General features: G+C 44.7%; 2 protein-coding genes across 2 annotated transcripts in view; one reads left to right on the top strand and one right to left on the bottom strand.

The window, feature by feature from the left end:
- Wdfy4 (WDFY family member 4) overlaps positions 1-18,313 on the top strand; it is a 232,615-nt gene that overhangs the window by 177,850 nt on the left and 36,452 nt on the right.
- On the bottom strand, positions 4,916-13,589 carry Lrrc18 (leucine rich repeat containing 18). Its single transcript, XM_051202496.1, has 2 exons — positions 13,570-13,589; positions 4,916-5,802 (listed from the first exon to the last, which is right to left on the bottom strand). Exon 2 carries the CDS (start codon positions 5,707-5,709, stop codon positions 4,942-4,944), a length of 768 nt encoding a protein of 255 aa, XP_051058453.1. The 5' UTR covers positions 5,710-5,802; positions 13,570-13,589; the 3' UTR covers positions 4,916-4,941.

Here is an 18,313-nt window from a genome sequence, read left to right as displayed (position 1 = left end):
CAACATGGGATTGGGAACAGATGTGGGAAAGTCTAGGAATTGTGGGAAGTACCTTAGTCGTTCATTTACCCCAGAGGCGCCCTGTGCCCAGCTAAATCCATGAAGCCTAGAACACAGACACAGAAGCCATGTAGTTTTTGGAGCAGATTTCTTAGATTATGCAATGATACAATCAACAATGAATACTGTTAGATGAGTCCAGTGAGCTGCAGGTAACATGTCTTTTGCTTGAAATGCATTAACTCTGTGTCATGGCTAAAGAATTGCAGCTCAGAGCTTACTTGGTATGCTGGAGTGACTCTTAAGTTTGTATTGGAGAGACATATAAAACTCTGCTTATTATTGAGTTTAGATTAAGTTTTTTAAAGTATGCTTTTAAAATAACTATAGTTCACAGGAAGTTGCAAAGCAGCAGGGTCTCTATATATGCCTCATTTACTTCACATCCTCCATGGGAGCAGGAGGTTTAACCACTGGTTTATGCAGTTTTATAACCAGTACCATTCCATGTATGTTTGCATCTTTGTGATTTTTTTCATGTGTGCAGATTTGTGCAAGTGCCACCGTAATCCTCACGAGTAATTATTCCATCATTACAAAGGCAGCTCTTGTTCTACTACTTCACTATCAGACTCACCCCTGCAATGCCTGCCATTCCTAGCTACTGGAAACTACTCACTTCCTTTCACAACTTCCATTTTGTCATTTAGAGACTGTTCTGTAAATATAATCACATTGTGCAACATTTGGAGACTGACCCTTTAAAAACTAGAATAGTACCACTAAGATCTGTTCAAGTTGTTGCATATTCAAACAGTATGTTTCTTTTTATTGCTGAGTAGCACTCTGTTCATGATGTGATTACCAGAGTTTGCTCAGCTACTTGTAGATTGAAAGCCATTTGGTTGTTTCTAGTTTGGAGCCACTACAAATAAAATTGGCCGTTTACATTTAGTGTAATTATTAAAATGTTAGAACACAAGTTGCCATTTTAATTTTTGTCTGTGCTTTCCTTGATTATTCTTGTTTTCCTTTTGCTGCCTTTTTGTGTACAACTAAGCAGATAGTTAAAATTCTACTTTAACTTGTCTATAGTATGTTTGAGTATATTTCTTGATATGCATATTTCATACATGTTTTATCTCCTCGATGTATGTAATTATGTATATATAATTTTTACAAGTTACTGATGATGAGATTGTACCATTTGAGTGACATGTAGAGACTGAAAGACTTTTCAGTCTTAATGTAGACTTTTAGGTCTTTAATTGTCTGTTTATGTATATCTATAATTTTCTTAAATGTTCTCTTTACAAACATGCAGAAAACCACATGAAATATCTCTCAAAGGCATTTTCACAAGCAGGTAGCCTAGAACCAAGAGAAACAGAGTAAAATTCATAAAGCAATTCAGTAACTTGGGCAGCACCGGAGAGCCTGTCTTCCAGAATATTCCCTGTGCCACTCTGTCTTCTAATTTTGGAATTTTCCTCTTCAGAGTCGTTTATTTCTGCTAGCTGATTGGTCTTCATGTTTTTGCCATAAGCTATTCTAGGAGTTGGATGTTGAGCGCAACCTGAGAAATGGAGACACAAGAGACTAAGGCAACTGCTCCAGGCAACCAGGGCAAAACACAGGACACAGGGTCACCCAGGCTGTATCTGTTTCTCAGAAACAGAGACCACTGTTACTGCGGATATCTTTTGTTCTACTTGAGGAAAGAGAAACCCATTGCTTTGTATCAAGTATTTTCCAGGCTTAAGGAAACTTCCAGGGACTAAGCATGGCAGTGGCGTTTCATAGCGAGAAAGAACACCAATATTAAATAAGATGCAGAAGAAAATGGCTAAGGGCTCTGTTTCTCCAGTCTTTGCTCTGTCTGGTAGCCAGCATTCCCTAGGTAAAAATGGGTCTAACTGCAGGGTATGCCAGACAAATTAAAGATGTTCCCCTGCTTGTTTCTCAATTCTGATGAAGTTGAGTGTGCTTGAACCCCTTTCTAAGACCCAGGAAAAAGTGCGAGTACAGGAAGCACCTCCAGTGGGGATGGAAATGAAGCATCATCTTGTATACTAGCCACTCAGTTTTTCCATTTCATTACAAGCTAGGCAGAAGGTGCTGTCAACCACTGGCTAAGGAAGAGAGGAAGGAAGGAGGGAGGGAGGATAGGAGGGAGGGGAGGAGGGAGGAGGGAGGGAGGGAGACAGGGAAGGAAGGAAGGACGAAGGGAGGGAAGGAGGGAGGGAGGGAATACTAGTTCCCCTGCTGCAGGGACTTTCCCTATCTCAGCTTTTACCCATTGCCCTGGAAGTTTCCCATCTAAAAGGTAGAACCAAATGCTATTCCTGAGTGGCCAGACAAATTCTGCCCCCAGAACTCACAACCTTAAGATCTGACTAGTGAATTTATAAATGAATATATTTAGAGTTTTGCCTAAAACTTGGAAGATTGAAATTCTAAGTGTCTCTTTTCCCTGTAGCAGTGATAGAACTTGTATGGAAGGGGAAACAGTTTGTCTGGATGGTTCCTTTAATCCGAGCACTTGGGAGGAAGAGATAGGCAGATTTCTGCCAGAATACTGCCCCCCCATAAGAATAGAAAAAGATGAATCTAATTAAGAGAGTGTGATTCCTGATGCTACAGAGAAAGAAACAGAGTAGCAGAGAGGAGTCAAGGCATCAGCAGCAACAACTGACAACACAGGCTGTCAACTCACATCTTGACACTTCAGTTTCCAAGATGTTAGAGATGCAAGGCTGGATTGAAAGATGCTCAGTGCTTCCCTTACTGCCTTCCTTGGCTATTGTTCTGGTCTATAGAGTGAACGCCTGGCCAGCCTAGGATGCATAGTGGTGAGGACAGGCAAAGAAGAAGAAAAGAGAAGAGGAAACAAAAGCTGGGAAATGCATGCTTGTAGACTTAGCTGTGGGCCCCATCATCAGACCTGACAGAGTATCTTTCTCCTGAGACCAGGCTGTTTGAGTGACTATTTCCATTCTCAATAGATATGTTTCCTTCAGGGATCCTTGTGCCAAGGGCCCTGTTGTAGTAATTCATATCTCAGATATGACATCTTTAGATGGGCTTCCAATAAATCATCTGACATATTAAAGGAAGAGAAAGGGGTAAAGAGAAGTAGCCATATTGGGGAGGATGTGATGAGTGAGTTCTGTGGTATATATTGCTGGTGTACAGTCCCTTGATGACATGTGTCACAACTATTTTAAAAAAGACTCTAGAGCACACCGTTTCCAGTGATGCAGGACTGCCAGAAAATAATTCAAACCATGTTACAATGTTTTAGTCTTCCAGACACTCATCACAGAACTATTTCCATTAGTGCAAAATTGGAAACAACAAAAATGCCCACAGGAACGTAGTTATGCATATCATGAGAACTGCTGTCTTGCAGATGTTTACAATGTTGGCTCCAAAGACCATGTGACAATATGGGTTTCCAAACATGGCAGAAATGACATGAATGATCTCATTTTAGCCATGTGGAAACATACACAGAGAAAAATAACTAGGAAGAAAGCATGCCACTATTATAGCTGGCTCACACCACAGAATGATGGAAATGGTAAGCTACTCTGTTTAAAGCTAGACTTTGCTTTGGTTATTTTTGTAATGAAAAATATTTAATAAACAGGAGAAACCACAATGGGCATTTTTAATCTAGAATATTCTGAGATTTTAGGAGTATGATAGGGAATGTTGCAAGCTAAGCATCATGAAAAGAAAATGAGTCCTGAGTAGCTAGAAGGTGAAGGGTGCTGTTTGCTGTGGCTTGCAGTGTAAAGAAGAAATTATCCTGTCCCCTGCATGGAGACCTCTAGAACTGTCCACTGGCCACTGCTTGTCCCTGGTATGGGGGCCTTCAGAGCTGTGCACTGGTCACTACTGCATAGCTTGCCACCCATTTAGCCCTCAGTGGAAAGGCCTTTGCAGGGTGTCTCCCTCTGCCCTTATCTTTTAGGCCTATGAAGTTGTGAGTGAAAGAGACACTATAGGCTTATTGTGTGTGTGTGTGTGTGTGTGTGTGTGTGTGTGTGTGTGTGTGTGTGTGTGTGTGTGGTATATAGGGCTTACAGTCCTACAGTTAAGGAAACATCATTGCCACAATTGTCATTTCTGCCTAAAGAACCAGTGTGGCTCCTGACTCTGTCCATGGCAGTGTTTTGGCTGCATTCTAGGCTCTCCTTCATGGAGGGAACTGAAGTCCACTGAATGTCTGCTCCATGCTTCCTGCCTCAGAAGCCCACAGGTCCCTGACCTCTAAGTTTCTCAGAATGCTCTAACCAACTCCTTTCAGACAGTTTTTCTTCCAGCTTGCACACTGCCAGCCAAGCTTTTCTCCATTGCACATGGCCCTGCACCTATCATGATGACCTCTCTCCCTATGGGTCTCAAGGGGCACCAGGCATGTTCACAATCCATCAAGGGCCTTCAGGAAAGCTCCTAGAGCAACTATGCAAATGGAGTTGAAAGGACTGCTTCTGGCTATTTCCTGGCCAGAAATGTTTAATGGTAATACCTGTCCATCTCTGGGCCATTTGCTCTCCTATGAAACCCAGACCCAAAAATTTCCCATGGAATGAGTTCCATATTTAGGATCTCACAATGTGGCTCCAAATGACAGTGATAATAAGATTGTGTTGGTAGTATTATCTCCCTGGGCCGTGGGTGGCACCAGGAGAGTTCAGTACAGAATGAGAGGGACAGATAGATGAGGGTCCTTGGTTCTCTGGGCTGCATGCAGGGAAGAAATGAAGTTCAGAATGGCAAGAGACAAAGCCCTTCAATCAACCAAACCATAGTCCAAGAGGTAGGGAACTGTGTTTTATGGCTTGGATGAAAAAAGCTCCTATAATAACACAACCCTTTTCTTTAGGTGAAGCTTATTGCCTCCTCCTCCCGCCTCAGGGTCAGGGTCCCAGGTCACCTCCAGTCTTCCTGGGAATCCTTTGCCATTGAGTTGGGTGAAACCAAGTTGGAAAAGATGGCTTTTCTTGGTGTTGTAGGAGCCATGCTTCTGATTTTGTTTAATTTGTCCCTGGCCTGTTGGCATTTTTGCACACAAGATGTACACAGATCCTTCTCCTCTACCAGATATAGGTTTTCCAGCCTTTTGATGGAGTCTACAAACATGTCTGATTCATCTGCCTTTGGAAAGGGGTTCCTCTTTATATTGAGTTTCTTCAGCTTTGGGAGCTTAGAGATGCTGGCAGGAATGGTATTCAGCAGGTTGTCATGTAGTCCGACCTCATGGAGCTCCTTCAATGCCCCCAATGTGGTGGGCACGCTGTCCAGGTGGTTGAGACCCAGATTCACTGTGCGGATGTTCTTGAGCTGGTTCAGCTCCACGGGCAGCCCATTTGTGGTCAGCCTGTTGTTACTGACGTTGAGATAAAGCAGGGAGGTCATCTGCCCGATGGACTCAGGGAGCTTGTCGATGTAGTTGCTGTGCAGGTCGAGCCATCGCAGGTTCTGAAACTTGGAAATGGAGTCTGGGAGCTTCCTGATCAAGTTCCTGCTAAGGTCAAGCTCATCCACGTCATTGAGACGCAGGATACATTTGGGGAAGGTGGTGATTCCCATCTTGCTCAGATCAAGGCGCTTTCTCCCATCAAAGGTGATTTTGATGCAATTCTTGGCCACATTGAGGGTGATCTTTTTGCCCTTGGGGCCTTTCCCACCCTTAGCCATGGTCTCTTAGTATGGGAGTGTATTTGAAGGATGTTTTTCTGAGTTGATGGTGATGAGTTGGAGGAAGAAGTCACATAAAACTGCTAATATAGTCTGTGATGAGAACAGAGAAGATAAATCTAGTTAGTAGAGGACACCGCACTGTGCAGTGATCCCTGATGGGGGAGAGAGAGGGAGGAGGGGAGAGAGGAAGAGGACAGAGTAGCAGAGAGGAGTCAGGGTAGCAGCAGTAGCATAAATACCAGAGGCCTCCAACTGCTCTCATGTCTTCAAATGTCCGTTTCCCAGATGTTAGAGGGCAGTGTGAGCTGATGCTCAGTGCTTCTCTCACTGTCCTACTCTGTGACTATTTTCCTGGGAATTAGCCTTGTGACTCCAGTGTGTGTGTGTGTGTGTGTGTGTGTGTGTGTGTGTGTGTGCATGTGTGCAAGCGTGTGCACATTTGCAAGCATGTGCGCATGCGCAAGTGTGTGTGTGTGTCCCTGCGTGTCTGTTCATGCGTGAGTATGTATGTTTGGCTATGTGCTACTTTTCCAGACTGTCAATACACAGTCCCCTTAGCATTGTCATAAGACCATCCTGGGGAGGCTTGGAGGGAGGGGCTGCTGCCATCAAAAGCAATAGAAGTCTGGAAGGGAGGAAATATTGTTAAAAATGTCTATTATATCCCTTTCACATGTGGGACCCAGGAGAGCAAGGAGGCCTTGGCTCCTGTAACTACAGAGTGGTAAGAGCTGTACTGGGCCTGGGAGTCAGGGGAGTCAGGGTTTATCTTCACAGCAGCAACCAGATTCCCTTCCACTCCCCAGGCATGCAGGGTGACAGGCTGGGGCTGCCAAAGCTTCTAGAGGATATTTTTTCATCTCCACTGCTCCACAGCCTCCTCCTCATTCCTCATACTTACAGGCAACTACAGATTGCTCTGTACAAGTAGGCATGGTCACAGGTACAGAGAGCACCACACAGAGCCCTGGAATGTAGAGGGTGACAGAAGATTCTAGCCTCAGCGTGCTTGTCTTAGAAGTCTAGTTTGGCAGCTAGCAATTTTCTTTAACCCTCTGCCTCGGTTTCCCTATTTGTGAAAACAACCCCTTTACAGAGCTCGTAGGGGATATAGATCATCTAATACTGCAAGCACTGTAATGCTGATTCTTAAATGGTTACTAAGTACACATAGCGTTTCCACTCTTCAACAGTCTCGTGAGACCCAAGTGCCGTTCCTGCTGTTCAGAGAGGGAGATGGATGCTCAGAAGGGAGGAAGGGCCTACAGCTAAAAACAGGCTCTACATAGTCGGTAATGGAGCAACCGATTCACACATAATCCATAGTATGAACAAAAATGAAAACAAATCAAAACCTGTGGCAGGAAAGCAAAACAGTGATTTAAGGCAACCCCAGAGCTTTGTAGTCTCTTATTAAGAAGGAAAGCGGAGGGTGGGGGGAGTGGAAGGACTGCTCAGCCCTTCAGAGCACTTTCTGCTCTTGTATCAGATAGAGTCAGTTCCTACTACTCGCCTTGGGCAGCTCATAGCCACCTGTAATTCATAGCCATCTGTAATTCTAGCTCCAGGGAATCTAGTGCCCTCTTCTGGCCTCTGGGGACACTACACTGAGGTGCACATACACAGACATACACATATGCACGTAACTTAAATTCAAGTCTTTTAAAAGAAACTGAATGCCTCCCTGACCCCAGGTGTATGAATAAGGCAGGCAATTGACTGTACCTATCAATGTTATATTAGAACTTCTAGGAAGTAAAATAATGCAAGAAAATAAAGGGTATACAGTTAGAAAAGAATGAAGTAAGGATATCTATCTGCATAGGTGACCTCCTTGTCTACGTAGAGACTATCATGAAATTTTTTGTACATTCTTTAAACTGATAACTTATAGACTGTGTGGAAACCAGAGAGTGGTGGAAAGTATTTGTAAGCTATGCAGGCAAAAAGGTCTGGAATCCAGATTAGAGGAAGAAGGTCTTATAGTGGAAATAAACATAAAGCCATTAGTCCACAGCAAACACCTTGTGGAATGCACAGTAGGGCAGCACCAGAAACAGTATGGCTATTTTTTATAAAAATTAACCACATTCTCATCATGTTGCATCTTCCTCAGCAGGTGTTCAGGAGAAAAAAAAAAGCTTATGTCCAAGAAAAGCTTACTTCTGTGTTTAACAGTGCCCCATTCACAACTGACCCACAGGGGGAAATGCATCCTCCTGCAGATGAATTCCTTACACTAGAATACAACTGAGCACTAAATGGTGGTTGTATTTATGGTCTCTGTCTGTTATGTTTGTGTGTGTGTATGCATGCATGCATGCATTGAAATGTCATGTCATATCCTATAAATATTCACAGTTATGATGTATCAGTGAAAAATAAAAGTGCATTTCAAGTATTTGTAAAGAGATGTTTATAAAAATGACGTATTTACTCAGATGTATATTAACCTAAGTGACTCCTAAGAGCATACTGCTGCCCAGAAGAGGCCATTGCATGATGAGTGAATCCATTTCTGTAGCTGCCGGAAGCAGATCCACCAAGGCAGGGACTATGGGCTGGGGACACTAGGTTACTAGGAAGTAGTGTGGGTGAGTTTTCTGGGGATGGTGGAGCTGAATGGACCCTGCTTTGGGGAGAGTTACATGAGTGTGTGTGTGTGTGTGTGTGTGTGTGTGTGTGTGTGTGTGTGTGTGTGTGTCCACAAAAGTCCTACTCTGTCCCTTGAAGAGCAAGCAGATGTGCAGTATCTGAACTTTGGTGTGAACATGGGCAAGAGGTCTTCACAGGAATCATGTCAGAGAAACTGTTCTGCACTTGAGTTTACCAAAAAGATGAATTCAGCTCAGGAAAGCCTATATACTCATGATCTTCATGCTCTTCTGTTTATTAGTACCTCTCCACGGTAAGAGTGCCCAGACACAGCAAAATAAAGTGAAAGTCAAACTTGAGTTTCACATGAACAAGAGATGGCATTAATTTGAACATTTCAAATCCTGTGTAGGCTTGTATTTTACTTGGCAGCCATAGCCTGGGACCTGAACAAGCAGTAAATAAAATTACCTTTGTCTGAGGGCCTTAGTCCTTTGAGACTGGTTTAAACCAAGTCCCTTGCCTGAATCCATCTGTTCACTCATTGAGTGTACTGGGGCCTGCCTGGTCTCAAGCCTCTGAATGACACATTTTGTAAATGAGCTCGTACCCTTGTTTAAAAAGCTAAAATCCAGAGAGGTCACTAATTCTGGCCACCAGACTGCCATGCATAGTCAAAGGCTGGCTGCCATTTGGTTTTCTTCTATTTAAGATAAATTGAAGCATGAGTTAGAGGGCTCCCGGACAAGACAGGATGTTTCCAGCAGACTGGAATTCAGTTAGGCCAGCTGAACCTACCCTGACAGCCCACCCATGCTGTGGGTAGAAGCCCTCTCAGGTCTGAGTAGTGGGGGTTAAGGGAGCCATGAGAACACTGTTCCATTAAGGAGTCTCTCTACAATGGGCCCTTTGGCTCTGAGCCTGCCCATTAATCAGCTTAAGGCAGAGTAGGGGGCTGACTGGCCTAATGCACTTTGCCACCTCCCTAGTGAGTCTGGATCCCCAGACAGATCAAGCCAGGTGGGAACATGAGGAGCCCCCTCCTTCCTTAATGCTTTCTTCAAGGACACTATCGCTGGCTGGGATCATCCGCTGTAGAAGGTTCAGTGTGCTGTGCTGACCAGAGACCCTTCTGATCCCTGAAGCTGCTTGGCACCACTGGAATTGGGTCATGCCACAAGCTCTATTTCAGAGGGAGAGAACAGGGACCTCTTCCCTGTCACTCTCCAGTTAAGGCCAGGCCCACCCCTGGAATGGAGAGTACATAGTGACCGTAGAAGGATAAAACAGATGATCTTTCTACATAGTCAAAACATTAAATAGATTGTTCTTATCAGCTTGTGGAAATCTTCAAATATAGTGTGGCCAACCCACTAGGATAAAATGCATAAATACAACAGATAGATGGATGGGCTATGGGTGAGAGAACCTATGGATGAGGGGAGTTTTGTTGTACATGTTCAGACTAGAAAGCCCAGTACAAAAGGGTTCAGACTAGAAAGCCAGTACAAGAGGGTTCTAAGCAAGTAGGTCCTGTTTTCTTTTTCTGTCTGTCCTTTACAGTTGTGTTTTATACTTGGGGCGAGTGGGGGTGGGGGAGAATGAGCCAGTTGGTCTGATTTTAATTTCTGAATATATTTTTCTATCTAGTCATTGTGAATGAAACAGCATGGGAGGACACCCCACAGATATTTAAATTAAAAATGTAATGGCAACCTATATTTTAATAGCATCAAGACATTTGCAAACATCTTCAGCTCTAAGATCCTTACAACCACCACAATGCTGGCATGTGCCTGGTGCCTCACACTCAAGTCTTTGATTTCATTTTTAAGCAACGCTCACTGTTTTTACAGGGTTAAAACATGTGAATAACTTTCTAGCATAGTATCACAATAATTACTTCATTCTTTGACTGATGTATTAGATGTACACTAGACACATAATTGAACCGGACTTGCCAAATGACCACTGTTTCTTAGCCAGCGTTTGAGGAAAACTTCATGTCATATGGATGCCCTTTGCTTATGGGGCACCTCTTAGGCAATGACAAAAACTTCCCTGAGAAATCTATTAATCCCCAAGTACAGCTGGCTCTCAACATGGCATGATATACCCTGATAATCCCCTCCTCACTTGTAAGAGAACCATGCATTGACTCTACCCAGTCTCCCGAAGAGCCCAGCTTAGCCACCAGCACCTGTAGAGTGCTGGTGGCAGCTGCCCACCATGGGGGGAGGTGGGATGGGGTTCATATGTCACATTGCTAGATTGGGAAAAACCATACAAATTCAAATTTCCAGGTATGATGCTGAATGGTTGCTACTTTTACTCCTACCTGGAAGTCAAGAAATCACAGGGCCAATCATCACAGACCGAGCACCCTTGGAAATGTGTTTGTTTTTGGCCCGTCGTCACGTTTACTGGGCAAGGAACAAATCGGCTCATCTGCTGCTGTGGTTTCCCACATGGCTCCATATCATCCTGTGTCCTCAATCACTTCCCCCAAATAGGTCTACTCACTCCAAGGAGGGGCTTTAGCATCCTACCACGAGTCACTTTGGAGTTAGAGACACGGGTCACTGAGTCCCTTTGGTGCAGAGATGTATTTGGCACTCCTCACAGATGTCCCCCCAAATCATCACTGATGTCTGACTTAAGCATCATGTCCACTGGGGTCATGTCACCCATCCTGGGCCAGGAAATGTATGCTGTGTGTTTTATGGTATTATTTGCATTTAGGAGTGCTATTGCAGTGTGAAATGTTCCACTCTTTCTACTAATGGCCTCCACTGTGTAGAGATGTAGACAGTGTGGACGGAACCTTCCAGGGACATGATCTCAGCATTTTCTGATATCTATTGTGAAATGCTGCCAGCTGTCACGGTTCATACACCATCATTGACTAGGTGAGATGTGCTAAGGACCTTTCTGTGAACATACTGCTTGGCCCTCATACATCACCAGTCTCTGTAGCTATTATGCTAGAGATCAGCACTATTCATTAAAAGAACGATGTTTAGATTCTGAATAGTCAAGTGACTTACTTGCCCCAGGTTACAAAGGACACGGTCAAAGTCAAACCTAGATGGCTCTGATAGCTAAATTTATACACAAACTTCCAGTACAATCTGCTTCCCCTCAACCTCCTTTGTTCTATCTGTGCTCAGTGGTGACAATGCTGGCTTCCATTGAGTCCGAACTGAGAAAGACATTCTGGAACCCTAGTACTCCCAGACTAAAACCCTGTCCATTTTACTGCAATGGAATATTAAGGCCATGCCCCAAACCCAAGAAGGTGAATTCCTACTAGTGGTTTCCATGATAGTGGGTCCCAAGTGTATTAAGGTCCCCAGATTCTCAGGGACCAGACACTGGCTCTGGTACATACTAACATTGCCTATCTTAATCTGAGAACTGTTTGAGGAGAATGTACTCTCTGTCAACTAGATAGTGAGATGAGAAGATAATAAATTTGGTCTAAGTTTCTGAATGGGTCAGCTGTGTACATATCCCACTGAACTTCTTCTGAAGGGAACATATGGAGATGGGAATTGTAGAAACCATTTAGGTTGTCCCTTTACCTGATCAATTAATAGAATATGTATGTATGTATGAATGAATGAATGTATGTATGTATAAATGTTAGTAATGTTTAATAGACATACGTAAATCCATACAGTGGCTCAATAAATATGTGTGCTTGCTTGCTGATGTGGGCAGTAATGAAGACAGGGATTTTGTCCTTCAGCCCCTTTAGTTCCCATGGAGCTGACTTAGTGTGAACATCTTTTTATACTGGATGAGCTGAGGATGTAAAGACAAGATTCTCACCCAGCATGGCCCGAGCTAGAAGCTAACTACATTCCTTGTCACTACCTAAACAGTCACACTTTTGCCTTGGAGTATTCTGGATGCTCTTCTTCACATGAGCTCACATTAAAAGCTAGCCCTTCTGCTGGGAATGGTGGAGTATGGAGTATTGGAGTATGCCTACAATTCCAGAACTTGAGTCGGAAACAAAAGGATTATCACAAGTTTAAGGTCAGCCTGGGCTACATAAGGAGAACTTTTCTCAAAAAAACCAGACAGACAGAAGACAGACAGACAGACAGTCAGTCAGACAGACAGACAGACAGACACACACACACACACACACACACACACACACACACACACTGGAGAGAGAGAGAGAGAGAGAGAGAGAGAGAGAGAGAGAGAGAGAGAGAGAGAGGCGGGCAGGCAGGCAGGCAGGCAGTTGGCTCTTTGCACAGGTCATCTGTCAGCTGATGCTTCCTGCCCACCTCTCAACCTCTCCTAGTGAGGTGTAGTCAAACCAGCCTCTCACACACTCATGCCCTTTTCTTCACTGGGGGTTTTCTCTTTGTCTTTCCTTCCCCCTCACACCTCAGGCAGGGCTGCACTTCTCATTCCACAGGGGAGGGTGCTTCAGAGTTGGTGGGGGTGGGATGAGTGAGCTGTCCAAGCTCACATAGAGACTTGTTCTAGATTGGTAGAGGAGAAATCTTCCCATCCCTCCACAGCTTCTCCTCCCAGACTGGAAACCAACAGTGTCCACACTGGGTGTCATTCAGTGATTCAGCAGTTAACTGGTTAATTTGGAAAAGCTGTTCTGAGGATCTTGCTGGGACCTCCTGTGTTTGCAGCCCTGCCCACCCTTGTATTATTTACTTCTCTCTGAGCACTGGCATGGCTTGGCATACTTGCTGCCTGGAAGCCACTATCTGTCAAACCGCCCTCTTTCCCCTGGTGGGTAATAAGAATTCAACTTTTATTTGGAGCAAAAGTTCCCCAGGGGTCGCATGGCCCCATAACGAAAGATTATGATTTCTTATTGGTTTAATAGCATCTATTTCGTAATTCTGGGTGTACTCCGTTTTAATTGGATTTGTTAAAGGAACAAAAGGGAATAGGTGCCTTACAATTAAAATAAAATTTTAAGATTATTAGTTTAACAGACTAGAAAGGCCTTGTTCATCAACCACATACTCCAAACACACAAACCAGCCTGAACACAAGCAAAGGACAAAAGACTCGTGGTGGACCAGTGCTTTAGCTCCATTGCAAGCCATGTGTTTCAAGGTCTGCTATCACAGACAGAAATTGTTTCCTTTTCTCTTTTCACGGCCACCCCCTCCTCTTGCAGACCACTCAACTGGGGTTCAGACAAGCAGCATGGTGGAGTGGGTGTCCAAAGCTATGAGACCAGGTCCCCACCCACCCCACATGGTCCCCACTCACCATTGATAGGAAGCTGGACTACCTCCTGAGCCTCAGTTTCCACTGCTGGTAATAGTAACGCAGAGACTGATTCCAAGGGGAGGGATGCTAAGATACAAGGGAAGACATGGAAGCCTTGTGAGGAGGGGGAGAGGATGGACAGCGATGGACAGTAGGGTAGAACCTGCCAGTACTGGACCAGGTCCAGGGCCTGTGCTGGGTAGAAACCCCCTACAAACTGCAGCCTGACACCTTCCTGTATTACAGTGGTTCTCAACCTTCCTAATGCCTCGACTCCTTTAATACAGCTCCTCATGTTGTGGTGACCTCCAACCATAAAATTATTTCATTGCTACTTCATAAATGCAAATTCGCTGCTCTTATGAATCATAATGTCCGCATCTGATATGTAGGATATCTGATATGCAACCCCTGTGAGAGGGTCATTTGACAACCCCACCACCAAGGTCACAACCCACAGGTTGAGAAGTACTGATGTACTACCACAGCCATCCCTGCCTCCTGGGCTTTTCTTCATCCTGGAAGACAAGAGGACACATGGAGGCACACAGGGCCTCCAGTCGTTTGTACCTGAACATATCTTGGCCCTGGATGACTGACTTGATTTATTGTTTTTCTAGCTATGTTAAAATGATTTTTAGAACACAAAAGGGGTTTTTAAAGGTTTTGTGAGTAGAAGACGACTCTGGCACATAAATGATTGGTGCTCACTGAATGTGATGGTCAGCCTTGGGTGTGCCACTCTTGGGGTCAAGAATGAATATATATATATAAATATATATAAATATATATATATATATATATATATATTTAGAGAGAGAGAGAGAGAGAGAGAGAGAGAGAGAGAGATTTTTAATTTGTGCATGTGGGTGACATATGCTGGTGGATGCCAGAAGTGGGTATTGGATTCCTTAGACCTAGAGTTACAGGTGATTGACTACCTTGGGTTTTCTGGGAGCAAGTACTCATAATTAAGGAGCCACCTCTCCAGCCCTCCTGGTGGCATGTGTGGCTACAACAGTGAGTGTGCTGGAAGGGCTTGGCAGCATCACAGTTGGAGCTATTTTAGTTGAGTTAAACATAGAAAAGAAGGAAAAGCATCCAGAGGGAGAGAGGGTCTGTGGTGGAAGAAGGAGGCTGGGATGGAGCGAAGAGATGGTACAGAGACTAGGAGAGATGGATCAGCCATTGGGAAAGAATGGAGATGTTCTAAGAGCCCCCTTTAGGAAACAAAGATAGGACGTCCTGTGTATAAAATAGTTAAGACGTCAAATAAAGGATGATTATTGAATTACTGTATACTCACAGAATAAATTAAATATAAAACAAAGCAAAAACCTTTTCTCAAAAAGTACAAAAATGTAAGATGTTTAAGATATGTTAACAAGAAATGTTCACATGATCCCAGTGCTCTTAAGAGCACACACACACACACAGAGAGAGAGAGAGAGAGAGAGAGAGAGGAGAGAGAGGAGGGAGAGAGAGAATGAGAGAAGCAGCAATGGAAAAGCTGGAGATAATATTGCTGCCAGTGTTTCCATATTCTCTACAGTGTATATGAAATGTTCACACACACTCACACAATATGACACTGTTTTCATGTTCCATAAATTGTAGTGTGTGTGTGTATGTATATGAGTGTATGTATGAGTGTGTATATGAGTGAGTGTATGTGAGTGTGAGTGTGTGTGTATGTGTATCTGTGTGTGTATGTGAGTGTGTATATATGTGTGTGTGTGTATCAGTGTGTGTGAGAGAGAGTGTGTGTGAGTGTATGAGTGTGTGTATATGGATGTGAGTGTGTGTGAGGGTGAGTATGTGTATGTATGAGTGTGCATGTGTGTGTATGTGAGTGTGAGTGTGTATGTATGTATCAGTGTGTGTGTGTGTGTGTGTGTGTGTGTGTGTGTGTGTGTGTGTGTGTATGCGAGTATGTGTGGCCCCTTCCTGTTAACTCTGGACCGACAGATACGACTATTATCAAGAATGATGTGAACGAATACTACTGTGTTTAGGAAGGCAGTTTTTCATATCTCTCATGTCACCCACGTTGGAGCCATCTGGTCTGTCCCTTTCTAGATGTATATGGGAGCACTAGACAGCAGGCAGCAGGAGCTGTCATTGTCAGCCTGGGCCATATAACATTTCTGGGGTCCACTTACTATCTGCAGAATAGATCAGTAAGTGGTGATTTGTTAAAAGAAGGAACGTGTTTCCTATCTGCCAAGGGGTGTGGTGGGTACTAAGTGACACCAGCTCCTGTGGACTGAGATTAACCTGGCAGTACATACTGTTCACCACCTCCTTCTTCCCACCAGCAACCCTGGACAATATTTCTGGTCTATTATGTCAGGTGTAGGCTTGGGAATCAGTCTTTGAAGACTCCTGAATAAAACCACACTTTTAAACACACACTGTTAATATCACCAGCAATACAAGAACAGAAAAGCCATGTATACATGTGTTTACCTGCTTTTAATCTCTAGAGTTCTCTATCGTTCAAGCTAATCACCCACTCATTCGTTCATTTGTTCATTTGTTCATCCACTCATCGGTTTGGTGGGGTGGGGAGGGGGGCTGTTGTACTACAAGCAGGGTCAGGAGACAGGCAGTGAATGACTAAGGCAGACAGTGTTGTGGTTTTCATGAATTTCCCAGTTGCTGAGCAAGCAAATCAAGAAGCCCAGGGCCATTTCCAGTGGTGTAAATGCTCTGCCGATGATAGACGTAATTGTGTAAAAGAGAGTGCTGGAGTGAGGAAGCAGATACTACTGTATGGGGATGGCTAATTTCAGAGGGGGCGCCGAGAAGTCCTCCCTGGGAAGGTGGCATTTGCAGTTACTTGAAATGCTTAGGAAATAGTCCAGGAAGAGGGGTGTGTCTCAAGGACAGATGTCCTGAGAGCTGAGAGAAGCCTGAGGTGGTAGAGGAGATGTGAAAGCATCTGAAAGAAAAGAGAAGGAGGAGGTAGGGGACAGGGCCCGACACATGGAGACAAAGTTCTGGGACAATAGCCTTGGCTACCCGCTTCTGCTAATGTGTGATTTTGAGGGTGAGTCATGGACTTTTCTTAACTCAGTTTCTTCAGATATACCAGGTGGTAGAAAGCTCTCAGGGTATAAAAGGCACGTGGGAAGAAAGATGCTTAGTGCCTGTGAGAGGTAGCCACCTACTCAGGGGCAGGCCTGAAGGTGTCTGGCTACGAATAGCTGGCTGCTGGAGAGATAGGAAAGGGGGACAGTGTGGCATACGAAGACGGAACAGGGTAGCAGCAGAGGAAGGTAATGTATACCCAGAGGTAGGTTTGGTATGTGTAGTATGAGCATTTGATTGAGCCTTGTTGGCCTTGGCATTTACTATTTCTTTCTTGTTTTTTTTTTTAATGGGGTATATTATGTCTGGATGCTTTGTGAGCCTCATCTCACTTAAACCATATACCCCACTTCCCAGAAGAAACCCCAAGGCTTGACAGCCTGTCCTTCATCAGGCACACACTACCAACTCAGAGCCAGGATCTCTTGTTTCCTTATGCTGTGAACCTAGCTGCCATGTGGTTTGTCCGTGGATGTCTACAGTGTCCTGCAATGCATTTGGCTTTGCATCAGGCAAGCTCCTGATGAATTATTCTCTGTAGGAGCTGGAGGGAGCGGAGCACGGTCACGTGGGAATGTTTACCCTGTCTAGGCCAAGGCCTATCCCCATGGCTCATCCCAGACTGAAAGGAAGGCATATGTGGGTCACAGAGCCAGCCATGGTGTCAGACAAGTCTCATTCCCTGAGACTGATAGAGATCTGGGAAATGTTGATCCACAGTTGGTGGTGGATCAAATTGGTGACAGTCTGAGGTGGCTGTTTCAGCAGGTGGCCTGTCAGGGCTAGGGGTGGTTGCATTGACACACCTTGCGCTCTGTAGGGACAGGAAAAGGAATCTGGAAAGTTCATCTGGTTTTCACTTTTCTATCACCCTACCAACAGAAGGGGCAGTGTGGGAAGCTCTTTCCCTCCCAGCCCCAAGGGACCCGTGGAGACCCACAAAGGAACTAGTGACAAACCACCAATAGACAAGCGTGGGCAGGTACTTCAGGACACTGCAGGATACAGTGACTGCCTCAGTACTTCCCTTCTGCTCTGGAGGCTCACACTCAAACCCAGAGGACAATGTGTCATCCTGGCTGGAAGGCTGGTCACTGCTCTGTCCCTCTGTATGTGTGACTTTGTACAAGTCTCCTGGCCTTTCTGAGCCTGCATTTTCCCTCCCCCAGCTATTGGCCAGCAAAAATATCCAGAGACCCAGCTTTTAGGAAGAACCAAGCTGTGACTCCCATGTACCCAGTGATCATACATCTGCCTTGCCAAGCTTGCCCATGGCTCCAGGCACCTGAAGACCAGCCTGTGTCCCCAGTGAGCTGTTTGTGCTGGCCAGGACTCAGGGTGTGTGGCCTCCTCTCTTAAATAATGCATTAGCTAGTGTCTGGGCTTTGTAAACAGAGCAGCCCGGACAGGATAGCAGACATCTGTGAGCTATTTACTCAGAGGAGAGGGGAAAGGGGCTTGAAGCAGATCAATAGGCATGGGCCACCAAGGAGCAAAACCTTACCTGCCTTTTGTCCGGATGCCCTTCCACTGTGCAACTTTGTCACCAGGCAACAAGAGTCTTGGGACTTGGAATTAATTAGCATAATCTTGACGCCAGCCTACAATGAAAGGACACAAGGCTCAGAGTGTCTCCAGGGTACCAGTCTCT

The sequence above is a fragment of the Phodopus roborovskii genome, unplaced genomic scaffold, assembly GCF_943737965.1.
Source record: "Phodopus roborovskii unplaced genomic scaffold, PHOROB, whole genome shotgun sequence".
Classification (NCBI taxonomy): domain Eukaryota; kingdom Metazoa; phylum Chordata; class Mammalia; order Rodentia; family Cricetidae; genus Phodopus; species Phodopus roborovskii.
The sequence above is the reverse complement of the archived record's forward strand: the minus strand, read 5'-3'. Positions and strand labels throughout refer to the sequence as shown.

What these genes read in the sequence shown, in the direction of transcription:
- Lrrc18 (XM_051202496.1), bottom strand. Translation starts at nt 5,709, where the DNA reads ATGGCTAAGGGTGGGAAAGGCCCCAAGGGCAAAAAGATCACCCTCAAT.